Raw genomic sequence first — 25138 nt, 5'->3', positions numbered from 1 at the left:
ATGTCATTTCTTCCCATTTTAACGATGATAACACTGAGGCTTCAATTGGCTAAGTGAATCGCACACGTTCATACAGCTGCTTGCGGGGGGCAGGGGAAGGGTGTTGAACCCCAGGAAAGATCAGAATCAAAAGGCAAAAGGCTTGTTGCCATCCTGTGCAGGGAATTTCTCTCACAGCATTGAACATGTCCTCTGGCTGCAACGAGGCTGCCAAAACAGTCTCGGCCTGTAGTTTACAATTATCCCTAAAGCTGTTTCTTAGAGAAGATGGTGTCAGAAACGCTGGAGCAGGTTAGAATCCTTGCATAGATTTTCCTATCCCTCTTTATTAAGAGCTAAATATGGTAGTGGAAATCTGGTAAATGAAGATTCACAAGCTACAAAGGAAAATTCTATCACTCACACGGCATATCGTGAAATTTTATTTAAAAAAAAATGCTGTCATAGAATATTCTTAGGATCCGAATAAGCGTTTGAATGTTGTTGTAGAAGACAGACCAAAACAAAATGGAAACTACATGTATTTCTGGGTAAAAAAAGATAGCTTTGGAATTTTGCCTTGGAATGACCCTGGTAAGCACAGCCACTTTTAAATGGTTGTTATAAAAAGAAAAATCCTGTTTTGGAATCTCATATTCGATATCTGCGCCATCTGGTCATGACCTGAGGAAATTCTACAATCCTTGTCATTTTCATGTATTAATGTGACATAAGGTTGAAAGTCTTCACTAAGCAAACAAGTATAATCTCATTTTTATAAACTGCAAAGATGAACACTTTTCAGAATAAAATGAGTTTGAAGTGCAGCACCGCCGTGTAATAGTGCAAAGACCAAACACATATGCAGCTGAGCGGCCGTAGTTATGATTACATCATTAGAGGAGACTAGAAGAGACGTGGGTGTTTTTTTTTTTTTAAACTTATAGTAAAAGTGGTATATTAAGAACTTAATCCCATAAGGAGCAAAAATATCCCCTCTTCCTTTTTATAGTCAGAATAATTATTCAGACCCTCTCTGAACACAGAAGTAATGACAAATTAAAATGTCTTTCAATTCCATATAGCTTTTATAATTATTCATCCGTTACTCTTATTATTGCTGAAAAGCCTCCTTCATATTTTAGTCAGCATCCCATTTGATACAAAAGAACACGGACAATTTTACTGCTATTAATAAATATGCAGCCATCCAATCCAAGATGAAAATTCTTTTTCATCTGAGAGATAAGCTGCATAATTCATGTATTTTCAGAAATTTCTTTAAATAGAAATTGAAGAAAGGCATAGGGAAAAAGAATTCATTATATAGTTGCCATTTGTGGTGAGGGACAGTGTCTGTTCTCACAGAGTCTGAGAGTTAATTCAATTTGAAGAGAATTTCAATTGCCCTGTATATGTACCAACATACTCATAGAGCCGACTTTAGTTTTGACATCTATCATCATAAAAATGATATAACATAGCTGCCACTTGACTTAAAAAAATGTAACAGAAGGTTACTAGGTACTTTTCTTCAGGTCTTGGAATGCAGTTAGAAAAACTTCACAGCAATTTGGAATGGGTGCCTCGCTTTCCAAAAAGAGAACTGTCCATGTCAGTGAAGCATGGGGCTCCATCTGACTTCCGTGAGTTCCAGCCCCTGTAGGAAAGAGTTTCTGACACATGGAGATGGCCTTGCAGGGTAGGCCCGCATTCCCAAGACCCCACACCAAATGAGAAGCACTCTTGCAGGACCAGATAAGTAAAAAAAGCTTCTGTTTGTACTAATTGCCTTTTTGCCCATTCAGACCTGGAAGGTTCAGAGGGGGTGGTGTTCCAGACTGGGTCTGAGTGTAGCCTTATGTACACTGGTAAGGATTTCTTTCATTCTTTTGTTTTCACGTGAAGTATAGTTGACACACAATGCTACATTAGTTTCAGGTGTACAACTTAGCCATTCAACCGCTCTACACATTATGCTACGCTCCCCAGCTCCCCACAGTGCAGCTACCATCTGTCACTGTACAACGCTATTACAATACCATTTACTATATTCACCATGCTCTACCTTTCAGCCCCATGATTTATTTAGTCCATACCTGGACGCCTGTATCTCCCACTTGCTTCCACCCATCTTGCCCCTTTTCCCTCTACCTTCCCCTCTGGCAACCACCAGTTTGTTCTCTGAGTTTACGGTTCTGCTTCTGCTTTTCAAAACATTTCTTTGGGGCACCTGGGTGGCTCAGTCGGTTAAGCGTCCAACTTCAGCTCAGGTCATGATCTCACAGTTCATGAGTTCGAGCCCCACATCAGGCTCTCTTCTGTCAGCACAGAGCCCTCTGTCTCCCTCTCCCTTTGCCTCTCCCCCACCCATGCACACACACACACACACACACACACACACACACTCTCTCTCTCTCTCTCTCTCTCTCTCTCTCTCTCAAAACAAATAAACATTAAAAAATATTTCTTTGTTCATTTGTGTTTTAGATTCCACATATAAGTGAAATCACATGGGGGTATTTGTCTTTTCTGTCAGAATTATTTCAATAAGCAATACCTCTAGGTTCAACTATATTGTCACAAATGGCAAGATCTCCTTCTTTTTACCTAGAAAAGAATTTTTAATACCAAAATTGAACTGTTCTCACTATGGAAGATGACCAGAAACATGTGCGGTCTTTCTGAGATGTTATCAAGGTCAGGGAAAGGGGTGTGGAATGTGTTCTGAGCAGTGTGTATGGAGATGGTTACTGGAGAAAAATTGATGTGACTACCTCACACTAAATGTAAACTATTCAGTAAACCAATTAAAAAACTAAGCAGAGTATCCTTAGTCATAATGAAGCCTGGTTTCTGACACTAGACAGCAAGTTTACAGGGACATAAGAAATGAAATCATGAAATCATGGACCACAGCTTCTACAAAATGATGGGGCCAGAATGAGTTAGGTTTGTTGGATGAGGAGGAGCTATGTTCCAGACATTTTCCACACACACGTTGTTGAACAATCATGACTTTGATATGCTGCCGGAGATGTTCAATCTGCTGCCTGAGATGTGCCATGAATGACATCTGAGCACTGTCAACTTTGCTCAGTTTATCACCATAGGGCAAAGATAAACCAAATTAAACTAGATTTCCCAAATCAAACCTCCCTCAATTTTGATTCTTTCCTTTCTTGCATTCCCTAACTTGGCGAACAAGAACTCAAGGCGGAAATTCAGTGTCTCCCTGGCCCATTTCTTTTTCTCCCCCACCCCATAACAAATCAACCACAAGTCTTACTGGCTTCCTATTTTACTCTGAAATATGGCATGTCCTCTGCACCTCCCACCCATGGCCTCTTCTGGGCCCTTGACATTACACTCGGCTTCTATCTGGCACCTTTGCAACCAGCTCTGCTGTGTCATCACACTGGTGTTACAGTGTTTCACTAGGTTCCTACTGGAGAAAAATGTAATAAACAAAGGTCATTTTGTGATATGGCCAGGGCTTCTCCTCCAGCTCGATCTCTTCATCAATGACCCCGTAATCATTCTAAAATCCCATCACGGACGTTTCTGAACCTGCCACACTCCCATGTGCTTTTACAGTTTGTATAAGTGCTTCCTTCTGGCTGGGAACTCATCCTTCACTCCTAGCCTTGCCCAGATTTCCCCATTCCTTTTAGTGGGAGCATGCTTCCTTTAAATATCCTTCCTCTAACTTACCCTGCCCCAACCAAATGCATTTGGAATATTTTGAGCCGCCACTAGGGAGTAGAGAACAAAACCTCAAGAAAATGCCCAAGCCACAGCAAGTGGTCAGTAAACTGCTGTGACAAAGGATGCAGTGTGTCCTGCTTCTGAGAGTCGTGAATGGCAGGAAATGAGGTGGGTTGGAGAAGAAAGAGGAGAAGAGAAAAAATGTGGGAGAAAAGATGAAGCATGGAGAGAACAGAACAAGGAAAATGGACTTCTGGGCATGGTGCTACCTCTGTGTGATGCCCAAATCTTTGAAATTTGCCTAAACAAATAAAATACTTGCAAAATGTTAGTTGTTAGTGGAAGTTTATGTAGTCTGAGTGATAGGGATGGGGGTGGAGGGGAGAAGCACTCAAAGTTACAGGGGCAGAAAGATGTAGAAAGACCACAAGACACCAGGAGTTAAAAACACTGGCAGGATGAATTTCTCCAAATCCTTCTTGGAAAAACAAATCCTGTGTAGTTATAACGCACTGAATAAATAAATCATTTAAGATTCAAGAATCAGGCTAATTCAGAGAAAAGTCAGCTATTACGAACATTCAAGAAACTGTGAATATTCAGAAGTATAGGATATTTAAAATGAATGCAGGTCTATTACTTCCTAATACACATAGACTAGCAAAATTGACAAGAATGATTTGTAATTAACTTACCAAAACACCTAAGAAAACAAGCCTCCTCTGTTTATATAGAATTTGCATTGTTTATATGCAAACGAATGCTCCCGAAGTACTTGAGAACAATTTATTCCCTTAAGAAGGCAAATATTCTCTCTATAATCTTGTTTACACTATTCATTTGCTTTGCAAAACTTTTTTTATGAAATCACAAAATAATGAAATGTGAGAGTTCGAAGGACCCCAGGGATCATATAGGAAAGTCCAAAGTACTCATTTTATAGATGAAAAATTCAACAGAACCCCTGACACACTCATTTACCCCTAGCATTTCTGAGGCCTGCATGCTCACATCCCAATCCCCCTAATTTGGGGGACTCCATTCTTTCTACGATGGGGTGCTAGCCACAACTGAGGCAGATGCAAACAGAACAAGGAAGTTACAAAGTGTTAGTTAGGCTTTGGGGCATCACCAGGACCCATCAGCCTCCTAGATCGAGGTGAGAGTCCAGTACCCCTTTTCCATTCACTTATAGATTGGGAGGCCTGGTTAGTCTCAGTTTGCTTCTAAGCCTCACTAAGCTCCTACTCTGTCTCCTGAAAGAAAACTTTCCTGACTCCCGCTTCCCTACCCATCCTAGTTAGGACCCATCCCAAGTGCTTTCTTCTATTGTTTCTGTAACCACATCATATTGCCTCTTGTGTTTACTATCTGTCCTCCCTCCAAAGAAGCCTGGGACTTCCGTATTTTCAATGCTCGCAATAAGTGCTGACAGAGTCAAAGCTTATCCTTCTCCAAAGAAACACATGAGACCAGAGAAGGAATCAATTGGTACATTGGGAAAAAGCCTAACTCCCAGCTACTACATTCCTCAGTTCCTGCTCTATCTTGGGCAAATCCATTCCCAGCCTTCATTCACAGATAAGAAAAACAATTAAGAATTCAAAGCATCTCTATTATCTCTGTCTTCTAGTCTTACAGGTTCGAAGGGATTGTGATTTAAAGTCAGAAAACTTGATTTTAAACTCCAACACTATTGCTAGTTGGATATTTATGTACTGTGTTTTTACGTTATTAGTTTCAGTTTATCCATCAATAAAACAAAGACATCCATAATATCTTTCCTATAGGAGTGTCATGAGAACTAAATGAGATAATACATATGAATATGTCCAGTAACTACAAAAAATTTAGAGATTTTTCTCTTTACCCTTGCTCCTAATCACTTGAAAATAAATTTCTGATGTAGCTGCTATATCTACTATATAATAAGAAATTGTTTTTGGTTTTTTTTTGTCCCAGTTCTTGGGGTGGAGATTCAAAGCCTTTGGAATTTCCCACTTATTAGGAGTACCTTTGGTTTTTGGTTTTTGGTTTTGGTTTTGGTTTTTAACATTTACAAAGTGACACTTGGCTTTTTTCCCTGTGTTTATTTATTTTTAATTGAAGTATAATTGATGTACAATGTTATATTAGTTTCAGGTGTAAAGCATAGTGATTTCAGCAGTATATACATCACGAAATACTCACCATGATAAAAACAGTTACCTTCTGTCACCACACAAAGTATAGTCAACTAATGTATGAAAAAGGAGGCAATAGCATTACCGTGGGGAAGAACAAAGCTGGAGGTATCACAATTTCAGATTTCAAGATATATTACAAAGCTGTAGTAAACAAAATAGTATGTTACTGGCACAAAATATAGACACACAGAGCAATGGAACAGAATAGAGAGTCCAGAAATAAACCCACACTTATGGTCACTTAATCCATGGCAAAGGCGAGAGGACATATAGTGGGAAAGTCTTTTCAACAAATGGTGTTGGGAAAACTGGACAGCTATATGCAAAAGAATGAAACTGGACCACTTTCTTACACCATACACAAAAATAAACTCAAAATAGATTAAAGACCTAAATGTGACACCAGAAACCATAAAACTCCCAGGAAAAAAAAAAAAGGCAGCAACCATGTTGACATCAGCCATAGAAACATTTTTCTGGATCTGTTTCCTCAGGCAAGGGAAACAAAAGCAAAAATAAAACAATTGGGACTACATCAAACTAAAAAGCTTTTGCACAGGAAGAAAGCCATCAATGAAATGATAGGAGTGCCTTTGTTATTCTTGGTGGGCTCTGACAGCTCATGCTAATGAGGTGACTCATGGTGAGTCCCTACATAATTTCAAGATGAAGGCTGGCCATGCCGTAAAGATCCACCATGTGATCAGAGGGGTTGAGGCTTTGAGCCAAATGATATTATCATGACCTCTGCAGAGGGGAGGAGGACTGTAGAGTTCAGTGATGTGGCCAATGATTTAATCAATTGTGTCTAAGTAACGAATCCACAATAGAAATTCTGGACACTGAAGTTGTCAGAGAGTGAGCTCTACCATCAAATGACAGACCTCAAATCCAAGATCTAGCACTTAGTAGCTCTGTGGTCTTTACTTCAGTTTCCTGATCCATTAGATGGGGATGATATAATAATAGCAGAGATTTCACAGGCTGCTATGGAGATGAAATGAGTTAGTACATATTATATACTCGTCCATATGGAACAACAAATCAGTGTTGTCTCTTACTATAATTATTAGTACTAGTATCACTTGGCTACATGGGCCTCTGCATTAGGCTAAGTAGATTTCTGTGTCTTCTGTAATTGGCAGAAAGAAAGGATGTTGAAGTGAGATATGCTTTCTCACTACCTACCCAAGGGCAGCTTTAGTTCTACATGTTTCCAGTTGAAGAATCATGGAAAACAATGGCATATAGCACAAAGATAGTGGGGGTGGGATGAATGCTAATATTTGATGGGTGCACAATGTTCCCTCCTGCCAAAAAAAAAAAAAAAGGCTAAGATTGTGCAGGCTATACTGTCCACTATCATACCCAGTCTACAGGTGACTATTTAAATATAAAATAATTAAAACTGCATACAATTAAAAATTCAGTTCCTCAGTCACACTGGCCACATTTCAAGTACTCCATAGCTACACGTAGCTAGTAGCTACTGCACTGTATAGAATAGATACAAATCATTTCCATCATCACAGGGGATTCTACCAGACAGTGCTGGTCTAGAACCACCAAAAGTATTTGAAATCAGATATGTTTTGAAATACAAACCATATTTCTTTTATATGTTCTTTTATGTATATTTATATACAGATACATATATACACAATTATGTTATATATATTTTATATAATTGAATTATAATTAATATACAGTAGTATATTAGTTTCAGGTATACAATTCTATACATACTCGGTGCTCATGATAAGTGTACTCTTAATCCCCTTCACCTATCCACCCATCTTCTTACCCACATCCCTCTGGCAACCATCAGTTTATAATCTATATTTAAAAGTCTTATTTTTTTTGTCTGTGTTTTCCATTGTTCATTTGTTTTGTTTCTTAAGTTCCACATACACATGAAAGCACATGGTATTTGTCTTTCTCTGATTGACTTATTTCACTTATGTAGCATTATACCCTCTAGATGCACCTGTATTGTTGCAAATGACAAGATTTCATTCTTTTCCATGGTTTCGCATCTTCCTTATCCATTCATCTATGGCATTTTTTATTTTTTATCTTTATAGGAACCTCCACACTGTTTTCCACAGTGGCTACACCAGTTTACATTCCCGCTAACAATGTCTGAGGGTTCCTTTTCCTCCATAGCTTCACTGACACTTGTTGCTATTGTTATTGTTCCTGTGTTTTTCATTTTAGTCACTCTGACAGGTGTGAAGTGATATTTCATTGTTGTTTTTATTTAATGCTTATTTATTTTTGAGCGAGTGGGGGAGGGGCAAAGAGAGAGAGGACAGAGGATCCAAAGTGGGCTCTCTGCTGACAGCCGACAGTCTGATGTGGGGCTCAAACTCACAAACGGTGAGATTATAACCTGAGCTGAAGTCATATGCTCAACCAACTGAGCCACCCAGGCACCCCATTGATTGTGTTTTGATTTACATCCCTGATGATTTAGTGATGTTGAGCATCTTTTCACATATCTTTGGTCATCTGCATGTCTTTTTGGGAAAAATGTCTATTCATGTCCTTGCCTATTTTTAATTGGATCGTTTGTGGGATTTTTGGTGTTAATGTAGAAGTTCTTTGTATGTTTTGGATATTAACCCCTTATCAGATATGTCATTTGTAAATATCTTCTCCTATTCAGTAGATTGCCCTTTTGTTTTGTTGATGGTTTCCTTCACTAGGCAAAAGCTTTTTATTTTGGTATAGTCCAAATAGTTTAACTTTGCTTTTGTTTCCCTTGCCAAAGGAGACATATCTAAAAAAATGTTTCTATGGCTAGTGTAAAAGTGGTCACTGCCTATGTTTTCTTCTGGGAATTTTATGGTTTTGGGTCTCACATTTAGGTCTTTAATCTATTTTGAGTGTGTGTGTGTGTGTGTGTGTGTGTGTGTGTGTGTGTGTGGTATAAGAAAGTTGTCTCATTCTTTTGCAGGTAGCTGTCCGGTTTTCCCAACACCATTTGTTGAAGAGAACTTTTCCCATTGTATATTCTTGGCTCCTTTGTTGTAGATTAATGGATCATAAAGGTGTGGGCTTATTTCTTGGCTCTCTAATCCATTCTGTTGATCTATGTGTCTATTTTTGTGATAGTATCATACTGTTTTGATTACTACAGCTCTGTAGTATATCTTTAAATCTGGGATTGTGATACCTCCAGTTTTGTTCTTTTTCAGTATTGCTTTGGCTTTTTAAGGTCTTTTGTGGTTCCATACAAATTTCAGGATTATTTAGGTGTGCCTGGGTGGCTCAGTCAGTTAAGCTCCAACTTTGGCTCAGGTCATGATCTCACAGTTCATGGGTTTGAGCCCCATGTCAGGTTCTGGGCTGACAGCTCAGAGCCTGGAGCCTGCTTCAGATTCTCTGTCTCCCTCTCCTTCTGCCCCTCATCCACTCACACTCTGTCTCTCTCAAAAATAAACAAACATTAAAAAAAGTTTTTTTAATTTAAAATTCAAATTTCATGATTATTAGTTCTAGGTCTGTGAAAACTATTGTTTGCATTTTTATAGAGATTGATTGCATTAAATCTATAGATTGCTTTAGGTAGTATGGATATTTTAACAATATTGGTTCTCCCAATCCATGAGCATGGAATATTTTTCCATTTGTTTATATCATCCTCAATTTCTTTCATCAGAGTTTTATAGTTTTTGGAATACAGGTCTTTCACCGCCTTCGTTCAGTTTACTCCTACATATGTTATTCCTTGGTGGTTCAATTGTAAATGAGATTATTTTAAAATTTCTGTTACTTCATTATTAGTGTATAGTAATGTAACAGATTTTTGTATGTTGATTTTGTATCCTGTGACTTCACTGAATTCATTAATCAGTTCTACGATATTTTGGTGGAGTCTTTAGGGTTTTCTATATACAGTATCATGCTATCCACAAATACTGAAAGTTTTACTTCTTCCTTATCAATTTAGATGCCTTTTATTTCTTTTTCCTGTCTGATTGTTGTGGCTAGGACTTCCAGTACTATGTTGAATAAAAGTGGTGAGAATGGACATCCTTGTCTTATTCCTCATCTTAGAGGAAAAGTTTTCAGTTTTTCACCATTGAGTATGATGTTAGCTATGGGTTTCTCATATATGGCTTTCATTAAATTGAGGTTTGTTCCCTCTAATCCTACTTTGTTCAGAGAGTTCATCATGAATGTATCTTGTACTTTGTCAAATGCTCTTTCTGCATCTAGTGAGATATTCATATGGTTTTATATCCTTTATGTTGTTAATGTGATACATCACATTGGTTGATTTGCAAATATTGAACCACCTTGCATCCTTGGAATAAATCCCACTTAATTGTGGTGAACGATTTTTTAAATGTATTATTGGATTTGGTTTGCTAATATTTTGTTGAAGATTTTTGCATCTATGTTCACCAGAGATATTGGCCTTGTAGTTTTCTTTTTTGTAGTGTCTTTATCTGGTTTTGGTATCAGGGTAATGCTGGCCTCATGGAATTATTTTGGAAATTTTCCTTCCTCTTCTAAATTTTGGAGTAGTTTGAGCAGAAGAGGTATTAACTCTTTAAATGTTTGGTTGAATTCACCTGCAAAGTCATCTGTTCCTGGACTTTCATTTGTTGAGAGTTTTTGATTACTGATTCCATTTTATTGTCAGTAATCAGTCTGTTCAAATTTTCTATTTCTTCCTGATTCAGTTTTGGAAAGTTAAATGTTCCAGGAACTTATTTATTTCTTCTAGGTTGTCCAAACATTGACATATAATTTTTCATGTATAATGCATAATCCTTTGTATTATATATAATCCTTGGTATTGTTGTTCTGTTGGTTGTTATTTCTCCTCATATCTGATTTTACTTACTTGAGTCTTTCTCTCTCTTTTTGAGGAGTCTGACTAATGGTTAATCAATGTTATTTATCCTTTCAAAGAACTCTGTCCTGGTTTCATTGATCTATTCTACTGTTGTTTAGACTCTTTTTCACTTATTTCTGTTCTAATATGATTTTAATCTTTTCTGATTTTGTTGAGACTTGTTTTGTAATCTAACATGTGATTTATTCTGGAGAAGATTCCATGTACATTTGAAAAGATGATGTATTCTGCTGTTTTGGATGGAATGTTCTGAATATATCTGTTAGATCCATCTAAACCAAAGTGTCATTCAAAGCTATTGTTTCTTTGTTGATTTTCTGTCTAATGATCCATCCACTGATGTTAAGTGGAGTGTTAAAGCCCCCTACTAAAAGTATATTACTATCAATTTGTTCTTTTATATCTGTAAATGGTTGTATTTGGGTGTTCCCATGTTGGGTGTGATTGTTATATTTTCTTGTTAAATCGTTCCCTTTATTATTGTGCAGTATCCTTCTTTATCTCATGTTACAGTCTGTTTTAAAATTCATTTGCCTGATATAAGTATTGCTAGACTTATTCCTGGGTTTCTCTTTGCTTCTATTTGTATGGTAAATGTTTTTCTATCTCTTTACTTTCAATATGCAAGTGACTTCAGGTCTGAAGTGAGTCTCTTGTATGCAGCAGAGATGAGTCCTGCTTTTTTATCTATTCAGTCACCTCTGTCTTTTGAGTAAAGCATTTAGTTCATTTACATTCAATGTAATTATTGATACGTATGTACTTACTGTCATTTTGTTACTTGTTTTATGGTTGTTTTTGTAGTTCCTCTGTTCCCTTCTTCTCTTACTCTCTTCCCTTGTGGTTTGATGGCTTTCTTTAGTAATATGCTTGGATTACTTTCTCTTTATTTTTCACATATCTGTTACAGGTTTCCAGCTTTTCATCTGTGGTTACCATTAGGTTGACATATAACATCCCATGCATATAGCAGTCTATATTAAGTTGATGGTTGCTTAGGTTTAAACCCATTCTAAAGCCCTACATTTTTACTCTCCCCTCATGTTTTACATGTATGATGTCATAATTTCTATCCTTTTATTTTGTGAGTCCCTTGATTGACTTTTATACATATAATTGATTTTATTCCTTTTGTGCTTTAATCTCCATACTGTTTTTAAAAATTTTTTTAACGTTTATTCACTTTTGAGAGACAAGAATGCAAGCAGGGATGCGGCAGAGAGAGAGGGAGACACAGAATCCGAAGCATCCTCCAGGCTCTGAGCTGTCAGCACAGAGCCTGATGCAGGGCTCAAACTCATGAACCACAAGATCAGTGCCAAAGTCGGGCACTTAACCAACTGAGCCACCCAGGCACTCCTCCATAGTGTTTTTATAAATAATTAATCTACGACTTTTATTAAGTTTGTATTTACCTGTGAAAAATTTTTTTCCTTTAATAATTTTCTCTTTTTTTAAGTGTATTTATTTATTTTGAGAGAGAGAGAGAGAGAGAGAGAGAGAGAGAGAGAGAGTGAGCAGCCAAGGGGCAGAGAGAGAGGGATAGAGAGAGAGAATCCCAAGCAGGCTCCACACCGCCAGCACAGAGTCCAATGTGGCCTTGAACTCACAAACTGTGAGATCATGACCTGAGCTGAAACCAAGAGTCAGACACTTAACTGACTGAGCCACCCAGGTGTCCCCTTTCATAATTTTCTCACTATTTTTCTTTACACTCAAAGACTTCCCTTTAACATTTCTTGAAAGGCTAGATCTATTTTTCTATTCTGAACAAGAGCCTTATTGGGTGAAATATTTTTTGCTGCAAGTTTCCTCCTTTCATCACTTTTAATATATTATGTCATTCATTTCTGGCCTGCAAAGTTTCTGCTGAAAAATCAGCTGATAGTCTTATAGGGTTTCTCTTGTATAAAATTATTTTTTCACCCATTGCCTTTAAAATTCTTTTTCATTACTTTTGTCATTTTAATTTCTATGTGTCTTGGGTGAACCTTCTTGGGTAGGTTTTGTTGGGGCTATCTGTGCTTCCTGGATCTGGATTTCTGTTTCTCTCCCCAGATTAGGAAAGTTTTCAGCTATTATTTCTTCAAATAAGTTTTCTGCCCCCTTTCCCCTCTATTCTCCTTCTGGGATCCCTATAATGCAAATGTTATTATACTTGATGATGTAGCTGAGTTCCCTTAATCTATTCTTGTTTTATTAATCTTTATTCTTTTTGTTATTCGGCTTGGTTGCTTTCCATTACTCTATCTTCTAGATTGCTGATCTGTCCCGCTTTCTCTAGCCTACTAGTTATTCCCTCTTGTGTATTCTTAATTTCAGCTATTGAGTTCTTCATCTCTGATTGGTTCTTTTTTATATTTTCTATCTCTTTGTTGAAGGTCTCACTGAGGTCCTCCACTCTTTCCTCAAGTCCAGTAAGTATCTTTATGACCATTACCTTGAACTCTCTTTCAGGTAGATTGCTTATTTCCATTTCATTTAGCCCTTTGGTGTGATTTTGTCACACTCTTTCATTGGGGACATATTCCTCTGTATCTTTATTTTTTCTAATTCTCTGTGTTTGTTTCTATGTATTAGGAAAGTCATCTACGTCCCCTGATCTTGGAAGTAGTGGTCTTATGAAGAAGAGGTCCTGTAGTGCCCTGCAGTGCAGTGTTCCCTGTCCACCAGAACCAGGTGACTCAGGGGTGTCTCATATATTTTGTGCACCATTATGTTGTGATTGAAATGCTTTTGCCTTCAATCCAGTCATCTGCAATGGCCCCCTTTGCCTGTTGCAGACCGGGTTTGGTCCTTGTGCCTTAAGAGACCAGTCTGGGTCTGCCTTAGTCTTGTAGTTGGGTCAGATCAGATGTCTTCCCTCAGTCTGTCTGTTGGGGTTGCAGTGACTCCAAACTACAGGGTTTTCTTATTTCCCTGTCCCCTGTGAGGTTTTTGTTGGTGGGAAATGCCAAAAGTGAGATCAGATGTCTGCCACTAACTCATTGCTAGGGGTACAGTCAAACTGATGTGTGTGGTTACCTTCCCCTTTTCCTAGGGCAAGAATCATGTTGGAGTAGTGCTGGCCACTATTGGGGCTGCTTGTAGAATTTCAGGTGCCATCTTGGAGGGACTCCCACCAAATGGGGCAGGTTGGATGGGACAGATCTACAGGAGAACACACAGGCAGGGTAAGCTGTTAGCAAGCTATGTGTGAGTGTTTGCACACTGGTTCTGGCAGGTTTCCAGATATCTAGGCTGAAGGTTGGGGGGTGAGGAGAAATGGCACCCGCTAGCTCTTTTGTTCTTGGAGAAGTTTCATAAAGATCCTCTGCATCCAGTGCACGTTCTGAGATCAGTAAATAAATATCTTTCCAGTATACCCCAAGTGTTTTCAGCTGCTGCTTCTATGCTGTATCTTCACAGGATTGTTTGTTATGCTGGCTGTTTAAGTGCAGGGACTCAGTTTCCTACTGCTCTGTGGCTCTCACAGAGCTAAGCCTGCTGAAATTTAAAGTACTCAGAGTTAACCCTCACTCATTGTAAAAACTCACATAGTTAAGCCCCTCTGGTTTTTGATGCCAAATATTATAGGGACTCATCTTCCCAGTAGAGGTCTCTCCTGTCTGGGGTACAGGTGTGTGGTCTGCTCCTCACCCTTCTCTGTGCTCTTGGTGTCCCTCCTGTCTGTGGTTGGTCTCACAGGGAGTTTGGCTCTTGAATGTGTCTCTGTTCCTCCTACCATTTTCGATGTGGTCTCCTCTCTATGATTAACTGCAGAGAGTCTGTTCTGATAGTCTTTCGGTTATTTTCTGGGTTAGTTACACTGCTGTGGCTGTGATCTAGGTGTACCCATGGAATAAGGTAAGCTTAGGATCCTCCTACTCTGCTATCTTCCCAGGCTCCCTGCCAAATTCATTTTTTTAAGTCCTACAATCATGTAAATTCCATTAATTTTTCTCAAAATGCAAGATAAAATGAAAAATAATGGAGAGAATGCCTGCTATTATGCTCAAATAATGTGTAGCCTCTCTCAAACATTTTAGTGACTGTAAGTTTAGGAATTAGGAGAGGAAACGTCCAAACCCTTGAGATGCTGTCCTCCTTTCCTTCCACTCATATGCAAATGTCCTGGGGTATGTGCCTTTTGAGAACCTGAAGGCCAAAAATTCCAAATGACTCTTAGTATGCCCAGGTCAGCAACTGTAGAGGTGGAAAGCCATTCCTCAAGCTGGCCCTTGGGCAGATAGGAATTGAAGTCTGTGAAGCAGAGTAGTAGAAACAAAGGAATGAGCTGGCAGAAGCATGTGTTGGTGGGGTATGTAGGGAGCTCATGGGAAAGGGAAGGACAGGGGACTGAAATGATAAAAACAGAAAAGAAATACTGTGTGAGGCTGATCGCTAGGAAGGATACTGGGAAGTATGGTAGGATGACATGTAGCCAGTTTTCAGGGAGAGACGCCAGGCTGGGATGGAGAGGAAGAGGTCTAGAAGCTGACAGAGGAGGCATGGGGTCTGTACCAATGCAAGAGTCACTGAGGGGTCAGGGAGGACTCAGGCACCCTGACTGGCCTGCTGGTGGTAAAAATAATACTACAATGATAATGCAATTTTCATACTAGTTATTTGACAATTATTACATTATTATCAAAACCCCAAAACAAGTGAACTCAGAAAGAGCCTTCAATTTAAAATCTAGGCCTGGAATTACCACTAAATGGCTATGTTGAAAGTGTAGCTTCATCTGGGAAACCTCAACTTCTTCAACTATTCAATGGAGAAATGGGCAAAGCCATTCTCCAGGATTTTTCACCTCCAACATGCTGAAATCCTGGGGCCAGGCCAACGTCGCTGCCATGGAGACAGACTCAATCCTTTAAGACATTCAATTCCAAGTTCAGCAGTTTTCTGTCAGCTCATCTAAATTATAACAAACTCCAAAATGACAAATCCACAGATAAAGAGGATTCTGTACTAATTTTCTTTTCCTTTCTCCCCCCCGCCCCCTTCAGGCTCAGAGTTTATTTGTTAACCAGCACCAACTATAAACAGTCAACCCTTTCAGAAGATGATCAAATCCACTACTGAAAGCTATCAGTACATTTTGTAAACAGAGCAAAACTCTGTCTTATATATAGGCCAAAGAAGGGGATCAAGAGAGTCAGCATGTGCTCACAGAAAGTCTCTGGGAGGCTGTGGCCTGATGCAGCATCCTCCAGAGCACCTGGGTTGGTTCTGGACCAAAACAACAAATCACAGACTACAAAAGTCCTTGCAGTGTCTATAATAGGCAAAGTCAATGATGTAGACAGAATTGAGGCACATATAGAAATCCTCCTAGTGAAAGGATCCTCCCATCATGATCCCTACTCCAAATAGCTATATCCTCTATATTGTCCCTGCAGGACTTCTATGATGCAGAGTGGGGTACACTGGGGTAGTCTGGAGTCCTGGTGCCATGCGACACCATCTAAATCATGCAACAGATATAAAATGACTCATCTTCCTTGAGCCCCAGGTCTCTATTCTCTAAACTGAGGTTAAGACAACTCCTGCATAGGACTTTGGTGACAAATAAATGGATTAATGAAAGCCCTTTGTAAATGGTAAAATTAGTGGAAAAACTATTCAAATGTAAATCATTAGTTATAACTTGATATAACCATATGACTTTAATACTCTTTAAAGTCTATGGTGTATTTTTTAATTGAGATAATGTAGTGGGAATAGCATATTAGCTAACTATAGCATTGTCAATGGTTTGCTTGTAAGATGAATCTATCACTACACACCTCTAAGTGTCCAAGGACTTGAATCTGATACTTGAACTATTGGAAACAAGGTGTTTGTCAGACTGGGGGTTCTAAAAACATAGGAACTACAAAGGGCAATGAAGTCAGAGGGGGTGGAGAGTGGGGGGCGGGGAGAAGAGCAGGGAGATGCCACAGGGAGCATATGTATTTATTCCCAGGGTTTGGGGAGAGGGACGGCTGTTAAAGTACATATTCCACCTGACAATTTTGTCTTGACCAGCACTAATGAACTTGGTGATCTTGCCCAGGAGTTTTTCAAGCTGTGTTGCAGCCTCTTCTTACTGCTTACAGTAAACTGCAAGAGTGACAGATTGATGGAAGAACTGTTACACAAAAAGGAGCCGAGATTTGATGATTTTGAAAATTCTCAGCTTCTCTAGATAGCAAAAGATGCTAAAATTAAGAAATAGCTTCCAGGTTGCCAGGAAAATGTGGTCTAGAAATAAAGCTGAATGAGACAGCATTGCCCTTGGTTAGGACTTCAAAAAGATCGAAGGATCAGACCATTAGTGGATCCCACACAAGGGGCTGCTGAAGAGAGTGAGGGCACTACATACAAGTTGTCTCGGGAACAATAGGACCCCTGGGAAGTATGAGGACTTTTGTTTCAGCCTTCTCAACAAAATCCAAACTAGAGAAAAGCTTTTCTCTAAGAGATTTCAGGATGTGACTTTTTTTTTTCTAGTACAGCAAACCCCAATAAGATTCACAGAAATCTCTCAGAGTTTTTGAGAAAATTAGATCAGCAGAAACAGTAGTATTTTGGATTGAAAGGAGTAGAGACAATAAAAAATGAGGTCGGCCGACCCTAGAAAGTCTACTGGCAAGAAGCAAGCCCACCAAACTAGCTGGATACAAACGTGCACAGGCTTTCATGAAAAAGGATGGCCCAGAGGGCAGACCAAGGTAAGCAGCATCTGAGAAGTGCTTTCCAAAGATCCTTGCATCCTGGTATCCTTGTCCTGTTGAGATCCCCTCCCTTTGAGTGTGGACTGGATCCAGTGACTTGCTTCTAACAAATGGAATATGGACAGTATTATTGCTAGATCAGGTTATAAAACACTGTGATTTCCATCTTGTTACCTCCCACACTGTCTGTTGCCGTGTCGCTTGTTCAGATTGTTATGAGCTGTCCATGCCCAGAAATGCCTCTGGCCAGTATGTCATAAGGAATGGAGACCCTCATTCCAACCACTCACCAGGAACCAGATCCTGCCAACAATCACCTGAGTGAGACTGTAGACAGATTCACCCCTAGGGCAGGCTTGACTAAAGCTTTAGAAGAAACTCAGAGCTAGAGAACCTAGATAAACCATGCCTAGATTCTTGTCCCACAGTCATTGTGAGATAGTAAATATTTAGGGCACCACGTTTAGGGATAATTTGTTAAGCAACAACAGATAAAAATGGTCAGTGTTATGGACTGAATTATGTGATTTCCATTCATATGTTAAAGATCTAATTCCCAGTATTCAGAATGTGTCGTTATTTAGAAAGAGAGTCATTGCAGATGTAACTAGTTAAGATGAGCTAATACTGCAGTAGAGTTAATCTAATCCAACCTGACCAGTGTTCTTCCAGAAAAGGGAAATTTGGACACAGTTATGTCTATCAAGAAAACACCATGTGAAGATTGGCTTTAGGCTACCACAAGCCAAGGAACTATCAGAAGCTGGGGGAGAGGCCTCAAACATCCTTTCCCAGTACCTTCAGATGGAGCAGGGTCCTACTGACACATTGAGTTGGATTTCTAGCCTACAGAACGGTGACAGAATAAACTTCTGTTTTATAAGCCACTCAGTCTGTGGTGGTTACTGCAACCTTAGCAAACTAATACAATCAGTAAATGGGAGAAGAAGTGTTATGGAGTGCCAACTAGAAAAGAAATCAAAGAATGCTTTGTTCTGATTCCAGTAGTCCTCTGTCAAACACTGACATCCCCTCACTACATCCTGGCAAACAGACAAACAACAATCAATGTGTGCCTATTCAAATGCCATCACCATAGTCTTTTCCCCTCGGAGAAGTTATGGGGATGCAATGAGTCACACTCATGTGAACATACCCCGATATCACAACCTCCTTCACCCACCTCAGAAATGTAAACAGGGTAGAGTAACTAGAGGAAAACAAACCAGAGCAAAGCCCTGAGGCACACAGTAAGAAAGAAAGGTCAATATAAGGAGAATCCACCTGTATCTCACCTCTGATATAGATTTGTTCCTTTAAAAAATAAATAAATAATGAGAGAGGATTCGACTCTCTTTTGTGTAAATTAATTTACAGCACAAGTTAACCCATTTAAAGAACCACACAGTGAATCACTTCAACAAGAAAAAATCATCTTCTAATGTACCTCTTACATAAGTTTGGGCTCTATGGAGAAGCACACGCCAGCCGGGTTCTGAATGTGAATGAGTAGTCTCCTAGGGGTCAATATCCAGCAATTCTAAAACCCTATACATATTGGCTTTCAATTAATAAACAAAAAGCAATTGATTATGGAAAATTCAGGGCTGAAAAATAGACATTGTGATTAAAATTCATGCTGACTGCTCTCAATCAGGGCTGGCAAGTCCTGATAGGGAAAAAAAATCTTTTTTTTTTTTGTTGTTGTTGACTTTGTTAATACCTGAGAAGAAAGACACGAGAAATGAATTACATTCCAAGGGTCCTAAGAGGGAAACACTGATTCCTGAGGCAGCATAATTATCTGCTTCCAGCCCCTGACCTTTACTCCCTGATGACTGACAGAGAGGGAAGGGAAAAGGGAGCAGGGCTCCCTGGGGCTCTGTGTGAGCTAGAAGTGCCAGGAATTGCTCTGCTTCTGACCGATTGCTATAGAAATGTAGGTTATGTGCAGCACATAAAGCTGCATTGAAATATGGTTCAATACCGTTTCTGCCAGATCCTCCAAACAGACTCAGATGCATCCTGCCACCAGGGGCTGGTGTGAGTAGTGTATAATTTCTAAAAGCATTTCATACACGCACCAAACGTGGAAAAAATATGGAAATGCAATCATGATAAGGAGTGACATTTCTCAAGGTGCGCCATTTGCAATATTTTGATTAACTCCCATTTCTGAATGGCAAAGCAGCTTCTGTTAATAAACAGCAAGCTTCAATTAGACATCTGTGAATGCAATCTACGTGGAACTCTTGGCTGGCACGTGTGTGTCACCAGTTTTCCCACAGCCTGTGTGCCTGTGATCCAGACTGGGGGTGGGGAAGGGTGTTTCCAGCGATCTCATGAAGTGCTGGGCATTTCACTCCTGTGAGCATGGAAAACCCCTACGCTAGTGTTGATGTCATTTCTTTCCTTTCTTGGCCTTTCTCACAGTCTGACTCCCTGACCAAGAATTCAGAGTCTAGAGAGTGGCCATTCGCTGAATGGAAGCCGTCCCCTGATACTAGGAAAGTATTTAATTAGCAATTTGGAAAGGAAAGAAGCCACAATGTGGAGAAAAGAATGTGGATCCTGGGGCCAGACCAATCTGTGTTTGAATTTAAGGCTTCACTGTGTAGTGATCATGTGACCTGGGAAAATGATCTCAGTGTTCTCAGCTAAGTCACCCCATCTATGAATGGGGATCATGAAGAATTGGCCCTTTAGAGCCAGGCACTGTTGCAATGTGATGATGACACCGTGGGAAATCAAAGCGGCAAAACTCCATGCCTTACAGTTTAGTATGAAGACATTGGCAACACATGAAAATAACGAAATTGCACGGTGCATGGGAAGGTGATAAGGACTATAAAGAAAAATAAAACAGGGCAGAGGATGTGGATGATGTGGGAACAAGAGCTGCAATTTTTAATGGAGTGCTCAGGGAAATTGCCATTTTGTGTGCTAGGAACTTGCCAGGTGACAGGTGGTTGGGAAGAAGAGGGATCAGCAAGCACAAACACTCTGAGGCCAGAGCACTGCTGAGGGCTCCAAGAGCATCAAGGAGGCCAGTGTGGCTGCAGCTGAGGGAAGGAGGAGGAGAAGCTGGAGGAAGCAAAGAAATAACTGGAGGTAGGAGGGTTTGGTGTGGGGGGGCCTTGTAGGCCAATGTGCAGGCTTGGGCTTTTATGATGAACAAGAGGGACAGCCATTAGTGTGTTTTGAACTAAGAAGTGGGCTGATCATTAAGGATTCTGTGAATTAAAAGAAGATGAAGATAGGGGCATGTGGGTGGCTCAGTCAGTTAGGCATCCAACTCTTGATTTTGGCTCAGGTCGTGATCTCACGGTTTGATGAGTTTGAGCCCCATATTGGGCTCTGTGCACTGACCACTCAGCCTATTTGAGATTCTTTCTCTCCTTCTCTCTCTGCCCCTCCCCTGATCATGCTCTCTCTGTCTTTCTCAAAATAAATAAATAAACTTAAAAAAAAGAGAAGATGAGTGGCACCTGGGTGGCTCAGTCGGTTGAGTGTCTGACCCTTGACTTTGGCTCAGGTCATGATCTCACAGTTTGTAGGCTCAAGCCCTGCACTGGGCTCCGTGCTCACAGTGCAGAGCCTGCTTGGGATTCTTTCTCTGTTCCTCTCCCTCAAAATAAGTAAATAAAGTTTAAATTTACTTTAAAAAAAAAAGAAGATGAGATAAAGATGAAGAAGAGGAGAAGAGGAGAAGGGGAGGGGGAGGAGGAAGAAAAAGAGGAGGAGAAAAGGGGAAGGAAAAAATGCTATGAAGTACTTTGCACATCTCCCAGGGCAGGTAGTTCTAAAAATGAGATCTTAAGCCCTTTTCACATCCCCCAGAGAATCACACTGATCTTTCTTTCTCTTCTCCCTTGCCCCAAGATTGTGTGATTTATGCATACAATTTTGGTTGGCAATTTTTATGTTGCCTGAATTAATGGCATGAAACTTAAGTAATAAGAAGGAGGTCTGGAAGCAAAGCACATTGTTTTATCAGAGATTCTGGCGATTTCTGTTGGTGATTTCTGCCCTGCTGGGACAAGGAAGTCAGATACGTTTGGCCATCCATCCATCAGCACCTGTCCAGAGATAGGGGTGCTCTTGACCAGTGTCTGCAGATTCACTCCACATATCTGTTTGGAGAGTGCAAGGCTGTGTTCTCCCAAAACAAAGAAAGACAAAGACAAGGATGGGGCTGATGGAGTACCTGTCCATTTGGGAGAAATTAATTCTGCAATTTCATGATCTCATAGTTGTTACATTAATCTGTAGCTGTTTTTCTCTTTACTAACTTCTGCTCAGCAGACAAAGGTCAAAAGGGAGACATAGATGAAGAGAAGCAAGCTCACTAACACCCTCTCCTTACAAGATTTGAGGCAGTCGGCCAACTGTGCTGTGTCATTAAAATGTCTCCTGAGAAAGAAAGGCTCACAACTCCCCAGCATGCATCTCAAGCCTTGACTTCTCGTCTCAGCGCTGGGTAAGATAGTGCTGAGAGACCTCAAATGCCACACTGTCCAAAGACATTTTAGCTTCCCAACCAGTGTCTCTTTACACAGTCCTTAGCTGAGGGAATGGCTCCTCTGTCTAGAAATCTGGGAATCAAAGACTCCTCACACATACTTGGTAATTGAGTGATCTTCATTCTACTTGTCAAGCAACTCCCTGAGCTAGTATTTCTGATGTGGCTATGATAGTTCAGAATATAAGTTGTTTCACCTCCTCTCCCTGTTTCTTATCATATCTTCTAACCCATCCACTGATTTATTAAAACCTGATTAGGTCCCTTCCCTACTTAAATTCTCCAATGTCTCCTCATTGCCCAAATCCCTTAGGTTTACACACTAGACTCTGTAATTTGGCTACTGACCCTCTCCAGTATTATTTTTCAATACCTGCCCTTCTTGCTTCCTCATTTCCCCAACCAAAATGCATCTTACTCTCCAGCCATTTTGAGTTTGTTGTTCTCCTAAAGTGTACTAAGCTGCTTTAAGCAAATCCTTTGTTTAATCTGTCCTCTTGCCTGGAGTTCTGGCCTCACGGTGACAAGGTGCCTCCCAGACCTGCAGCTACAGGGAACAGTATCGACCAAGAGAGACAGAGATGCAAGTTCTGACACTGAGCTCTGATTACTTCTCCTGGGCTCCTCCCAGACCATGCCTGAGGGTAGCAGAGATGTTAAGGCAGATCTTTTCTGGAAGGCGGGGAGTTCTTCTGAGGCCAACTTTGGCTCCTTTTTCCAAGGACCATACAATGGTCTAGGATACTTCCACCTGACTTTCCCCTCCCTCTTTCCCTTACTCAGGGCCAGACATGTGGTCTAATAGCTTTCCCAGTTTCTTCTGCATCACATTGCACTTTCTCTTTCACTTCTTTCCCCTAATGATGTACTTACACATTTAATCCTCTCTTGGCAGCTACATCTCAGGGGATCCAGTCCCAGACTAATGCAATGACTGTCTGGTGAAAGCCTACTTTTTTTTTTTTAATTTATTTTTGAGAAAGAGACAGAGACAGAGACAGAGCATGAGCAGGGGAGGGGCAGAGAGAGATGGAAACACAGAATCTGAAGCAGGCTCCAGGCTCTGAGCTGTCAGCACAGAGCCCAACATGGCTCTCCAACTCATGAACCGCGAGATCATGACCTGAGCTGAAGTTGGCCGCTTAACCAACTGAGCCACCCAGGTTCCCCAAGCCTACTTTTTATCTGACATGGTTCTCCTCCATCTTATGACCCCTAGGCAAAATGATATATCATATGTAATAATAGTATATTATATACTGTAACTAATAATGGCACTATTAATATTAGAGATGTAAATGTATCCTACCTGAAATGCCATCACATCTCCTATTATACTGCATTTTTCCATTAGAGTGGTGGTGTCTTACACAACATCTCTGCACCCACAGAGCCAAGCACAGTGGCTGGCTCACAACCCACAATGGTTCATCAGTGACTAGAAAAGTGCTTAGCACATAGCAGATGTTCAATAAATGCATGTTGAAAAAGTGAATGCATTTTACTGGCTAAATGAAGGAAGGCCTGGATGAATGGCACACAGGCCTGAAGGGCAAGGGTAGAAACCAAAAGTCTTAGAGAGACAGGAGGGAGAAAGAGCAAATGTTTTGTTTTGTTTTGTTTTGTTTTGTTTTCCCTGAAGGAATAATGGTGAATGAGCAAATCCTTACAGATAAGGTTTATGAAAAAGATATCAAATTGCTCTACTGACATTTTAATTAAAAGTGTAATTATAAATCAAGTATTTGAAATTTTGTAATTTTAGGTTGCCCTGTTTGAGTACTTAGGCTGTCATTAGTTGTTACGTAGTGGAAGATGCATTGGGATTGGGTACAGCCTGAATGTTCAATAAAGGTGGGCAGTTTGCTGTGGGAAACACACAGCCTCATCTCTGAATGAGAAAGATATAAATGTGCGGAAGAGATCTGAAAGTCATCACCCTCATTTTGAACTGTGTTGTCAAGAGCAAGGTACTCTTCATGGAACAAGGCAGATACCAGTCTTTTAGTTAGGGAGATACCACGTTTTAAGAAATATTTTTTAATCCCTGATATGTCTGCATTTGCAATTTCTCATTTAAGAAATGAAAGCTAATGAAGTTTAAACAACTTGGATTCAAATCCCAGTTTTTCCCTTTGCTACCTGTGTGACTTTGAGCAAGGAACTTAACCTTCCAGAGCACTGATCTCCTATAAAAGGAGAATAATAATTAAACTTCCCATACAGTGTTTTGGAGGATTGAATGAACTGATAAATGTGTATGCCACAAGAACAGCATCTGACACACAATTGCTGCTCAGTAAATGCTGGCTGAATTGACAGCCAGGGCTGTGGTGGCATCTAATGCATTTTAAATGTCTGAGATGAATTTACAGCTTGGTATTTCTCCAAAGTTGAAATCTACTTGGAAAGGTTTCTCATAATAACCCTCTCTTACTCTTGTGAACCCACTCACTCTTCCCGGCTGTATTCCCAGCTCCAGTTCTGAGGAGAGAGCTCTTCTTTTGCAGGGTCTGAGGAACGTTTCCAGTATCGTTACTACTTTTTTAGGTCATCTGTCCACCAATCGAGCTGCTGCTGCTAGTGCCACTTTTCAAAGAGTTTAGTCCTCCTCAGGCCTCATAGCCCAGCTCTCCATAAACACATGTAATTGTAAAGCTGTGCTTTTAGGGGCTAATTCTCTGTCCTTCTCCCACTTGGCCGCTCCCCCATCCCTGTACTTACTCTCCAAATCCTCCCTAGTCTACTTACTAAAACCCATCTCCTGGAAAGGATCAAATAAGCCATTTACATTAGAGATCTTTCAATAAATTGAACTAATATTTGTATTAGAATAAGTCTCCTCATGCTAAATGTATCACTGACCAGTAAGGCAGCCACACACTCCGCTGATGCCCAAGGGGACTCCACATGATCACTCCTTGACTCTGACTATGAAAAAGTGTGGTGGCTTTAAAATACGTCCACAGATTCTTTCACATTCCTCCTTTCGAGGGAAGGAGACTAGTCTCTACCCCACCTCCCCCATTACTGTGCCTGGACTTAACTCGCTTCTTGAAAAAAAATACAGTTAATGGTGTGTGATTTTAGACACTTGGTTGCACAAGGTACTGTGTCCCCCTCCTTGTTCTTCTTGGATTTCTCACTCTGGATGAGGAAAGAGCCCTGT

The 25138-nt window shown here is 40.1% G+C and overlaps 1 protein-coding gene across 2 annotated transcripts in view; it reads right to left on the bottom strand.

Moving 5' to 3' along the window:
* ZMAT4 (zinc finger matrin-type 4) overlaps positions 1–25138 on the bottom strand; it is a 343796-nt gene that overhangs the window by 5443 nt on the left and 313215 nt on the right. The window contains exon 7 of one of the 2 annotated variants that reach the window (XM_053216542.1): positions 17399–17550. The exons of the other annotated variant lie outside the window; for it this stretch is intronic. Within the exon in view, the coding sequence (XP_053072517.1) occupies positions 17399–17550 (152 nt within the window). The remainder of the gene's footprint in view (positions 1–17398; positions 17551–25138) is intronic. 2 annotated transcript variants of the gene reach the window in all.

The sequence above is a fragment of the Acinonyx jubatus genome, chromosome B1, assembly GCF_027475565.1.
Source record: "Acinonyx jubatus isolate Ajub_Pintada_27869175 chromosome B1, VMU_Ajub_asm_v1.0, whole genome shotgun sequence".
In the NCBI taxonomy this organism is placed as follows: domain Eukaryota; kingdom Metazoa; phylum Chordata; class Mammalia; order Carnivora; family Felidae; genus Acinonyx; species Acinonyx jubatus.
The sequence above is the reverse complement of the archived record's forward strand: the minus strand, read 5'-3'. Positions and strand labels throughout refer to the sequence as shown.